The sequence below is a fragment of the Pezoporus occidentalis genome, unplaced genomic scaffold (genome assembly GCF_034315485.1).
Source record: "Pezoporus occidentalis ecotype Australia unplaced genomic scaffold, CSIRO_AGI_Poc_V1 ctg1, whole genome shotgun sequence".
Classification (NCBI taxonomy): domain Eukaryota; kingdom Metazoa; phylum Chordata; class Aves; order Psittaciformes; family Psittacidae; genus Pezoporus; species Pezoporus occidentalis.
In genome coordinates this window covers 18177604-18189707 of record NW_026912778.1, presented here as the reverse complement: position 1 = coordinate 18189707, position 12104 = coordinate 18177604, and the positions used below count along the sequence as shown (strand labels likewise).

The 12104-nt window shown below is 41.2% G+C and overlaps 1 protein-coding gene across 4 annotated transcripts in view; it reads right to left on the bottom strand.

Annotated features, from left to right (window-relative positions):
- The window catches only part of GABRA4 (gamma-aminobutyric acid type A receptor subunit alpha4), a 42825-nt gene extending 31726 nt beyond the window's left edge, over nt 1-11099 (bottom strand). Inside the window, exons 1-3 of one of the 4 annotated variants that reach the window (XM_062607726.1) lie at nt 10765-11099; nt 10555-10673; nt 1220-1287 (exon numbers count right to left, since the gene is read on the bottom strand). In XM_062607726.1, the coding sequence (XP_062463710.1) occupies nt 1220-1287; nt 10555-10673; nt 10765-10847 (270 nt within the window). In that variant the 5' untranslated portion in view covers nt 10848-11099. Of the gene's footprint in view, nt 1-1219; nt 1288-5751; nt 5852-10554; nt 10674-10764 lie in introns of those variants that run through there. The other 3 variants (XM_062607697.1, XM_062607706.1, XM_062607716.1) reach the window with 3 other exon arrangements.
- Nucleotides 11100-12104: the final 1005 nt, after the last annotated feature.

Genomic DNA, 12104 nt, shown 5'->3' with positions numbered 1-12104 from the left:
CACATTGGGTCACTAATGGGTACATTAACTAAATTACTCTATGATTCTACGATTCCAAAGCCAGTTCCTGGATCCCTGACTAGCCTCGGCTGTAAACTTGCCTTTTGCCACCTTCTTACCTACATTCAGTCCATGTTCTCACTCCTGCCTTCTCCAATATAACTAATAATTTCCCATGCAGCACCATGTCAAATACTTCAATAAAACCTGAGATACTGTGCAGCCCCCATTTTAGATTTGAGGCACACATTGAATGAATTTCCCTGGGACCAGATTCTTGTACCCTTGTCACACTGAACAGTATCATACTGTACATGACAACCACTGAAGAAGTAAGATGGATTTCAATGTGAGACTTCTGTCATGAATGTAGCCCTTGGAAAAAAAGCTCTTGCTATCACATATCTTTCCACATGATAGCACCAAATCAGGTGCACCACAAAGTGCATGACAGTACTGCATGGCAAGAAAAGTTACTGCCTCAAAACTGCCTTTCCCTTAAAGAAGTTCTGTTCAGCAGATATGGCTATGTTACTTCCACGGGATTTCTTGGATACTCATAGAAAGAGAAACTACTGTATGATTTAAGATTATACCACTGGATTATGGAAGCTGGTGAGCATTCTGCTGGATTTGACCTCAAATGAATGCAGATGCTATTCAGGCACAAAAAACAGTACATGCAAATGTAACATTTCTGTAACTATTTCATGCATGTCACTTTGATGTTTAATTTCTGCAGACATTTATGAAAACTCTTTATCAGTCAAACATTTGCTGAAAGTGATGCTAAAAGGGCAGAAAGATCAGCAAAGAGTATTCATCTGAAATGAAAACATCAACAAGTATTTGTGAAATGATGTCATTATTATTCCCCTGAGAATAATACAAGCTTCAGAAAGGAAAAGCAATTTCAAAGATATTACACGTTTTCCCCACAGTAGGCTGACTTTAGATGCTCCCCATGAGGCCTGATTCTGCCTCTACACCAGTTTGTTTTAAATCCTATGATCTGAATTCCTGAAGCCAACCAAAACCCAGTGAAAGTGTGACCAGAATCAGGCCCTGATGTATCTAATTATAACCTGTAAATTAAGCTGTTACTAATCTTGCCTACATTGCATGATTGACAGAACAGTACAGATGAAGCATCCCCCCTTAGTGCAGTTAATGGTTTCTCAGAACCAGGAAATGGCATTTTAATCCCAGAAATACATACCATTTCTACATCAGAAACAGGTCCAAAACTGGTGACATATATATCTGTTTTGACTTCAGTAACAGGACCTAATGTATGAAAAGGAAGTGAGCAAGAAAATTTGAATTTTGCAGGTCAACAATCCCCATAAAGGATCCTGATGTGTGAACAGTTACTGCTTTGAGGGTTCTGTGGACAAGCAAGAGCAAAATGCAAACACAAGTCATTTCATATAAATCTCTAGTAACAAGCGCTGCTCAATTACCTTTACCACATAAGTAAATCAAAAGCAGAATTTCCATGCAAATCCCCATCCAGAAAACGAATGTTGACTCAACGGATAAGAAAACAGATGCCAAAGAATTAAAAGGCTCACTGAAAACACCACACTAATTAACAACAAGCACTGAATTCAGGAAATCCAGATTCTCAAAGGTATTTATTACTAACATTTGGTCCTACTGGTATTAATGGGACTACAGATATTAGCATGCCATGCACTGGGCAATTCAGTAATGCAGGATCAAGACTGGCACCCATATACTGAGATGTCCTTAACTGCTTTAACGTTAACAATATAAATAAAAATTTGATATCTAAGCTTTTTTGGGGGTCTGAACCTAGGTGCACATGCTATTACAAAGCCTGTCATGAAAGAACTGGTAATCTCAGACACTGTTAAAAAGAGTGGCCTTGCACTTTCACAGCTGGATATGGCATGGCAACCATCAGAGAAAGCAGATTCATTTTAACGTATCATTTTGTTTACTACAGGACAAAACACCTTGAAATTTCAGATGGACATTCACTCTACAGTCCCCCTTAAGCCAAAGAACACATGCACTAACTAATTTCACTAGAATTTAGGTCTGTGCTGAATGTAAAAGGCTAGAAAGCTGCTAATCATTACCAGCTATTATGATAACTCTGCAATCAAAGCATTAGCTAATGGTTTAGTTCAGATAATTAACTCACATCATAAACATATCTGTTTGGGAAAAAAAACCACAACCTGTGATATACAAATTCATAACCACAGTTTTGAAACCCCTACAGCTCTCTTCTACAGAGAATAATTGGCTTGAGTCTCCTAATTCAGGCATTATCATAGTATTTGCAGTCTAAAAATGAAAGGATGACTTAAGACTGTTAGCAGCTGTTTCTAAGAAAGAAAAAACAATATTAAAATAAAATACTGTTGACAGATGTCACCAAATCAAACAGTAAAGGAGAAAAAGAAATAAGCAACTGGAAAACAGGGAACCCATGGTTCTTGCACCTAGAACAAGTGTTAAACTGTGGAAAAAAAGGTAAAATAAAGCCATATAAAATTATGTCAGTAAAAAGTTTGCAAGTTTCATAGAGAAGAACAACTATGAATTTTTAAGCTAAATGTCAAAAACCAACTTTGCTGGAAGTTAACAGCTTCACAGAAAGACATTTTTATGAGATAAAATCTGAAAGAAATTCACCCACAAGAGTTGATTGCTCAGTGGTACCTGGAAAGTCAGACAGTTTGGCATGACTGTCTTGAAGAGGCTTTAAGAAGAAACTCCCAAGTTCCAGGTAACACCCTTTCATACTGTGCTGTTTGTTTTGCAATGGGTTGCTCTCTAAGAAGCTGTGCTCCTTCTATAAATAATGAAGTGTTCACTAGGTCAGGGAAATCCATGAGTGTTTAGACCACTCATTCTTCTGATAACATAGTCCAGTGACATCTCCTGAATACAATTATTTCTGGAGAGCAGAATTGCTTCAAGAGATTAGAAAAACTCATACTAAAGCTGTCAAGATACCAAAAGTGAAGACATTCTTCTGTATCATTAGAAAATAGGCAAGAAAAGCCCAATCATACTTGTACATAGACAGAAAAGATCCAATCATATCTGACCTCCCATAATCACAAGACTGTAATTTATCTAGGGTTGGTTTAAATATATAAATATTAATTTCATCTGAACTTGAAATATTTATGAAATCAAAGTTCTAGAAAAACAAAAAAGTCATTTTCCCATGTAGCTCTAATAAGAAAATGCAGGAATATTGCACTCAGTTCCTGTACCCGTTTCAGAAACTGCTTTGTTAGTTCTAAGAAACTAAATATGAATATTCCTCAAACCTTTAACTGCTTCCCTCTGGCAATATCTTATTTTCTTTAGCTCAGAGAACACTGTGATGTTATATCAAATTAAGCAATGGGGCAGATTTTTCCCACAGGCATGAGCTGCCTCTCCTCAGGCATTAATTTCTTTTGTTTTATTAAATGATTACAGCTTCATGAGTAATAAATGTTCAGAGGCTTTTTGCAAGTTCATTTTTTTTGGAGTTTCTCAGAAAGAAGGGGAGAGCTAAGATCAAGAAGTTAATTTCCAAACCAGCAAGTCAATAACTTAAATCTATCAGAAAGCCTGTAGCAGGAGCACAGGACTAAAACTATGCTTGAGTTCATTCTTCAGTTAACTGCTATTCTGCTCTCAAACCTTTAGTTGTTCGTAGGTCCCATGAGAAAGAAGGAAGCAGGAAATCTCAGACAATAATGAAGCCACAAAATAAGGTGGAAATTAAAGTTTACTTCAGTTGCTTGCCTGACACAATGGCAGTACAGTGACAAAATGTTAAAATCACATTTTAGGCCACTAGAAAATGGTAGATGAATGAGGATCTAGAAATATTTTGGGCATCGTAACAGTTATCCACCTAGTACTGATATGCAAATCCTCACTTTGCATTCAAAACCTTGGTCAAACAGTAAAATGGTTGGTACAAGCAAGGACAGCAGCAAGGGACAGTGAAGCTGATTATCTCCCTAAGTCTTTCTCTTCAACTGCAGCCCAGTTGTGCTCCACATCTTCCACCTGCATTGTCAGTTCACACTGTTAAGGCCAAATCTTGTATTTTCTAGCACATCCCAGTACTTGATGCCAACCCAGGAGTACCTATGGCAACACCAAAACCTATCCCTTATCTTCTTTTTCTAGAAGAAAACATAACTCCAGTTGGTAACAATAGCGGGGGTACAAATAGTGAGTCATGCTTTTTGTTCTTTATCCTTTTTTAACTATTATTAATTTTGGGAATTCCTGTCAATGAGGGGGTGATCTGCAGTCACCTAACCTACTTTTACTGGTGATTTAAGCAGCCCTCCAAAAGGAATGTGTTGCACCACTTAATCAACCCAGGCTCTGCAAGCAGAAGAGCCTACTGGAATCCTTAACACTCTATTACCGGCAATAAAATGCAGTGAGTTGTAAGAAGGCCAATTAACTTTAAATATGACCATTTGGGCTTATCCCTCAATGGATGTTCAGAAAGTACCTATCAACCATAAATCTTCAGGAATGCTGAACAACTATTTATAACATACTGGTGTGTATTTTTATGTCAATGAAATAGGAGGAGAGTCCTACACACTGCAGTGGGAACAGTTAAGTCTGAATCACTGCTTGCAAGATAATACACTTTAAAGAACATCGGGCAGGATTAAAAGCAACCCCTGCAAAAAGCCAGAATAGTTCAGTGTTAGAGATGTTACACGTGGGCTGGAGAAGCGATGCCAGGCCCTAACCCTGTGAGGAGGTACCTAGGACAGCTCTCCAATCGATTTTATGCCAACATATGGGTTGAACTGCGGCACAGCTCCCAGTGAAAGACTTCGGGCTCCATTATCCCTGCGTCTCCATAGGCAACTGTCACTGCAGAAATCTCCACTGTATGTAAACAGTCAAATCCTGCACAGGCTTTCTCTATATTGCAAATTTTGCCATCAGGAGTCACAGAGCCAATCAGGAACATTAGCAAACAAGCCTATACAAAGCTTTCAACACATAAAGTATAAATTAAATGCTAAGTGCAGTTATTTCTGCTATTATGAGATCAGTCCCAGGATACATAAACTACATGAAATTATATTACACCAGTTCTTACAGCTACATCTAAAAAAAAACAAAAAAAGTATTTACTATAGATTTATTTTTTAAATATAACTACATGTGACAGATTTGGTGTTTCCTTCTTCCAAATTCTTGCTGCCTGGACAGGATCAATCTCTTTTTTCTTTTTCTTCTTTTTTTTTTCATTTTTTCTTTACTGTCACTTAAAAAAAAGCCATCATATGAAGTGTGTTCTCATTTCATTCTATCAGAAAGAACAGCTGAGGACACATACTATATGTAAGAGTTCTGTTAGGAAGTCAGATCAACTAGATAGGGCATTTTAAAAAAATTAATTCAAACACGTGGAATTCAAACATGTGGGCTACATTCTCTACCAAAAGACAAACATAGCAGCACAAAATTGCCTTTGTCTCTACATACGTTCATCCATCATCATGTATGAGCCCTGAAAATAAAAACCATACTTCTAGAAATGAGATTACTGTTCCTTTGCCTGCTCATCATCAATAATCTCTCCTAAGACAGCCAACAAACTTGATACTGGTGCCAGTTTTCATGATGTGGACACCTGTCTACTAAGAATTGGACTAAGAATATCACCAAGTTTTATATAGGTCACTGCACAACAGACAGATGGTAATGACTTCAAGCATTACTAACCTGGGCCAAATTCAAATCAGCCAACTACAGGTATCTAATACCATATCCTGTTAAGCCTGAGTCATCTACTCTCACCAGCTGAGGAAGACTGGACAACTGCCTGAAAAAAAGAAACAATCAGCTTCACTTTACAATGCTCACTTCAAGTCCATTTGTAATCTAAAAAAAAACCAAAATAAATGACAATATCTATTATGCTGAGCAATGGAACCTTGAAGGTCCACATGTATTGCTAATAAGAGCATAGAGTCACATAGATATTTTTATTTTCTCTAAAAACAGAAAATTGCCTTTGCTCTCCAAATTTATTCTGTGTTTATTTTCTGACTAAAGTCACTCCTCCTGCAGTGACAGGAAATGAAACTCTTCAGAAATTCTGTTCATCAGCTGAACGTCACACAGCCCAGAAGGGGCAGAGAAGTCCTCTCTTTCCGTTCTTAGGGGAGACGATGGGCAACATGTCTAATTCTGCCAAGTACTCAGCTGCACTTTCACAAGTACAAGATCATGAGAAAGAATATGAAAAGAGAAAGAAAAGAAGAAGAAAAATGAATTAACACAGTCCTGTTCCTTCTAACTCACAAGCCAGTGTACATGGCAATTTCCAAACAGAAAGCCATGGAGCTATCCCATTTCACTACCTGATAGTGAGACTTGCAGCTCATATCAGACTCTAGCTCACACAAATAAACAGAACTCAAGAGAGAGAGCTCCAGCTTTCACCAACTGATGGACAACCACACCACAAGCAGTAACATGCTGTGGGTGATACTGTCTGCTTCTTCAGAGCTGTCAGCAGGTTCTGCAGTCAACCTAAGAGTATTGGGCAGGAGGGCTGTCACACACCACCTTCTTTTTTTGGTCTGGCCATACAACTGGCCATTAAAAGCAAGATGCCAGAGATGAGTTGTTCTCTAAAAGGCACAAGTCACTGAAATTAGTAGATACATGGCAGCACACGACGATGCTGCCCTCATCAGCTTCAGTCCCTCCATTCCTTCTTACTTCCCTTAGTGCAGGCTGAAGTGTGATGAGTTACTATATCATGAAATTTTCAAAGACACCATTACATTTTTTTTCAAACTACAAAGCCATACAGGTTTGAATCACATCTCACAGGCCCTTCTTTATGTCATGAGCTAGCTGCTCATGTAAAGTCTAAAACCATGCAAGTGTTTAAAATGCCAAATCAGACCCAGGCCCTTTTACTTCAAGTAAATAATGCTAATTTTTATAAGTCTCTGGACTTCTACCATCAATTTGACACTAATCAGCAGTAGAACGGTAAAAATTTTCAGAGAAAAATCCAGGTTTTTGCAACTTCCCATAGTTTTCCTTTGTGTCACACTCAAAATTTTTAAAGCAGATGAAAACTGGAGCCAAGGTATAACTAGAAATGCTTTTACTTCAAAGTTTTACAGCTGAATCAAAACAGCACTGCAGTAGCACTCTTGAAGTTTTCCAGCAGGTAATGCTTTTAGTTAATTACTGAATCATTTAGGTTGGGAAAAACTTTTTAAGATCATCCAGTCCAATTGTAAACCACTCTAAATCACACTACAAGTGGCTTGTAAACACCCCATTCTTATAAAGTGGTAAACCGACATGCATTATAAATTGCATTCTGAAATCCAGGATAAAGATATAACGGGGTATACAAGTGCAGGAAATGGAACCGACTTTATTTCCACCACACTAATTTTCAAACATCTTACATTATTACTTTATTCTTTAGTCCCTAAATTCCTTCCCTCTACTGAAATTCAAAACTCTTATGCCTTTAAAGTCTTCCTGACAGCAGCGAAGTTGGTTGTTTGGGGTTTTATTTTTTCTTTCTTTCCTACAAGAAAATGTCTGTTCTGCTTCATTTCATCAAATTTCTAGGTGAAATCTCTTAGTTTCTTTCTTGCTTCTTTAGATTCCCTCTCCATCTGCCCAAACTTAAGGGGTCTTTAATATTCTTTTTCCTAAACCCTTCTGTGTTTGTTTGTTAGACTACCAAAGCTGACAGTGCTTACTGAGTGTCAGCAAGTTCTTAGGTTTTCTTAAGTCCATTTAATAAAGTGAGTTTGTAATGCAAGGTGTCAATCCAAGGACACAGAGAACTCCATTCTTCTATTAACCCTCAATATATGCCATGCTTCTGCATGAAAAGTACTAAGAGAAGCCTCCTTTGAGTTTCAAAACCCTCCTGAGAGGCCATTTCCATATTTGTAAGCATGCTCAGGTGATTTAACTTCTCTTCAGTAACCACCCAAAATTGTGTTAATTCATGATCGCATGGTGAATTTGGATCCAGTTGCAGGAAAACTCCAAAATCTTCTAAAGTCTTCTACTTCACTCTGCATGCAAAAAACCTGCATGAATTATTATTTGTGGAAACTCTGTAAGATGCCAGCAAAATTCAGAATTTGGCTACTTCCCCACATCTGATTTTAAACATCATTTGTGCCAGAATTGGAAATGTTTTCATTAATTTGAAGTTTAAAATCAGCATCAGTCAGACCTCTATGCAGCCTTTTGTTCTTAAAATAAAACCTTCATTTCACTCCGAGCCACGTGAAAACTAGATGGTGAATCAGCCTCAAGAATAAAACAAAAATAAATATTCTGCTGTTCATCAGAAAGTGATGCAGTTTTAACATTACCAAAACACACTTTACTTCCCACTGCTAAATATTCCCATCCCCTCTGACATTTTTTTTCCTATACTATAAACTAATGGGTGACCCACTTTTAAGATATAATTCCCATTTGTCATTAAGATTTATCAGGAAAAAAAACCAGGGAAAACTTGATTTGGATAGTGTATATTTTAATAAGTAATCCATAGTTATTACTTTGAGTTATGCCAAAAAATCAAATCTGACCAATTGCAGAAATGTCTTTCTTTGGTTGATTTTGGTTTGCTTTCTTTAAAAGTTGTTCTTGACAAATCAGATGAAGGTAACTTTTGTGGTAAAGAGTTAGGGAGGCAAGCATCATTTCCAAAATAAAGCATTCCCCCCCCCCCATGTTTTGCTTATAAGTTATAAACTCAAAGATGAGTGGAAGAAGCAAGAAAAAAACAAAATATCAATTTTGTGAGATATTCACGCAGAACTGTTTTTCCCAGACTGAAATCTGATTTATTTTTTTTCTTCCTCTACCATTTACTACAATATTCTCATTATGAAACTTCAAGGAGATATAATGAACTTTTCTCCTTGTTAGCATTTTGCTGAAAGCCTGCAACACTTCTTGGGAAAAAGATCTTCTCCTGCAAAATATCCTGCAAAGAACAACTGTATTAAAATAAAAATTAACATAAACTGTAAATCATATTACATATTTAGTAGTTGTTTAATTTTGGAAATCTGATAATGCTCATAAAGCATCTTTGCTAGATGACTAATTAGTTGGCATTCAACCTAAAATAATGCCAAACATAGCACATCTCTTGTACGCTTGCAGAAGTGTCTGTAACCTCTTCACAGAGACTAAATTGCAAAAGGCTACCAGTTCCCAATGATTCCTCTGGGTGCTAATAAATTTAGCTTCCTTCTCACTTAAAGTGTTAGCTAACTTCTAGAAGGCCTCGTTCATTCTATACACTCAAAATAATAAAGAAGGTGATCACCAATGTCAGGTGCTGTCCTTTAACAATCACGATCATGCATGCGAGAACATGTTGGCATGGGGAACGTGTTGGCACGCATGACAGTGTAGATGGATCACGTGTATGAAGAAGGTACTTTCAGAGGAGGAAGAAAGTATATAGCAGCATAAACCTACACAAGGATCTCATTCAGTCCTGCATAGGAAGCAGTCTATAAAACTATAAAACACTTCATGCATCGTAAGAAGGGCTGTAGCATTTGTTTAAATCTTAAAAAAAAAAAAAAAAAACCAAAAAAAACTAAAACAAACCAATCTTCCCCCCTAACCCACTTTCATTTCTGCATGTTTAATATCTCCATTACAGATTAGAAAATAAACTTTTATTTTGTCTAAATCTTAATGACTTCTAGTTTCAAGTCCCTACATAGCAACATCAAACCCAATAAGGAACTTCAAGTCTGGCTGCTTCTTCAGCAGCACAAAACTGCATCTTAACAGCCTGGGGCATGAAAGGGGCTCAATCCTCCTCCCCCACCCCCGCCCCCCATGCAGAGCACAGCTAAAGGCAAACTCAAGACTCCTCCACTTCTAATACGGCAATTAGGTTTACTACTTCTAAATCAAAGAATCCGAGCAACTGCGGTAAAAATTGGTGTGCTCAAGCACCTTACTTCTGGTTTTCCCTAACTAGTGGAACAGAACCCATCAAAGACCTGACCTTTTAGGCTGATAAAAGTACATTTGTTTCTACTAGGACCCGGCCCGTGGCATTCAGGGGTCAAAACTGCCAAGAACCAGAAGAATTGGGATGTTAGACAGGTCCCCTCCACCTCCCTCAAGCCAACGCGCACCGGCTCCAGAGCTTTCCTCCCTCCCCGCCAGCGCGGCAGCTGTAGCCTCCCGAGCCCGGGCTGTGGGCAGCACAGCGGAGCGGGGGCTGAGCCCGGGACCGCCCCTGCTCGGCCCCCACAGCCGGGGCTGCTCAGCCTCCCCCCGCGCCCTCGGGACCAGGAGCTGCCTCGCTGCCGGCCCTTCCCTGCCCGCAGGCTGAGACCCGGGAAGCGGAGAACGGGACTTGGGCGACAGGGGCGACGACACACACGTTTTCGGTCGGCAATGGATCGGTACGAGCGGCGAGTGCTGCACCCCCCGACCCTGCCAGGCGCACCCCCCTTCTCCGCCGGCACCGCACCGCCACCGTACCCCCGAATCCCGGTCGCAGCCGGTTGTCATAGCCATCCAGGAGGCTGTTCAGGATGCTGGTGAAATTTTCCGGCCACAATTTCTCCTCTTTTTTGATCTGCCCTGGCGGCCCGGTGAGACTGCGAGGCAAAGAGGGAGTGGATGAGCGGAGCAGTCGGGACCCCCAGTACCGGCCGCCCCGGCCCCCCCGCCGCTGCCCGAGGTACTCACCACGTCGCCAGGCACAGGTAGTGCAGGAGGGCGATGGAGAGACCCGAGGACATGGCGATGGCTGGCTCCTTGGCAGAAACCATCTTTGCATGCCATACTTCACGCCTGGGCACGTTAAACGCCTTGTCCGGGGCGGGGAAGGGGACGCGGGGGCCCGGTGGGAGTGGGCGGTGGCAGCCCCCGGCGGCCCTACATGCGCGGCGCCCCGGTTGCCAGGCGCCCGGCACGGGCGGAGGAGAGGCGCGTTCCCCCGCTCCGTTAACTCTCTCGGGGCAACAGGCGCCCGTCCCCCCCGCACCCGCCGGCTCCGCTCCGCTCCGCCCCGCCCGCGGCCCAGCGCTCCGCCCCGTGGCGGAGGGCGCCCTTCGGGGCGCAAGACCCGCCCGTCCGGGGGACAGCACCAGGGAGGGGGCGCGATTGGTGCCCCAGCGAGAGGGGTTCGGAGCAGGAGGGTCCCTGTGCTTCGGTGTGAGAGGAGCTGCGGGCAGAGGGAGGGGACAGGGGAAAGAGAGGAGAGTAAGAGGGAGAGGAGAAGGGAGAGGAAAGGGAAAGAAAAAGGGAAAGGGAGAAAAGAGGAAAAGGAGAGGGAAAGAACAGGGAGAAGAGAGGGGAAGAAAAGGAAAGGGGAGGGAGAGGAGAGGAGAGAAGAGAGAGGAGAGGGAGAGAGAGAGGGAAAGAAGAAGAGAGGGAGAGGACAGGGAGAAGAGACGATAGAGGGGAGGGGAGGAGAGGGGAATGGAGAGAAAAGGAAGAGGAGAGGGAGGGGTGATGAGAGGAGGAGGGAGGGAAGAGGGAAAGGATTTGAAGAGGGGAGAGGGAGCTCCAACTTCAAGGTTAAAACACAGCGCACCCAAAATGGATGGGAATGAGTAGGTTATCCCAGGTTTCTAAAAGCTAAAATGCCAGAATAAGGGAATGGTTTCACATTATATATCTTCTATTTTTCCTTTTCCCCCCATTTTCATTCCTATAATTAGGAAACAAGATTTGGTGACCCAAATAATTTCCATTATGCAAGGTCCAAGGTAATCTGCAACAGTTAACAGTAGTGTTCCTAGTCTGTCACAGGCTGTTGGGATGGTTGGGTGGAGCAGGGAAGAGAGGGGAAAAGGAGGAGAAGGGGGGGCATCCCACACACTATAGGTATTAGCAGTAAATAACTTATTCTTCTGATTGAGAGTGCTGTAGGTACAGTTGTTTAGGGTTGGAAATTAAATGTGCACATCAGTTTTAATGAGGATGGTAAAGTTCATCGTGCAGGAACACATACAGCCGGTATTGTAATTGACTCCAAGAGTACAGTACTGTCAGTGCTGACACAGAAGGGCTTTATTCATCAC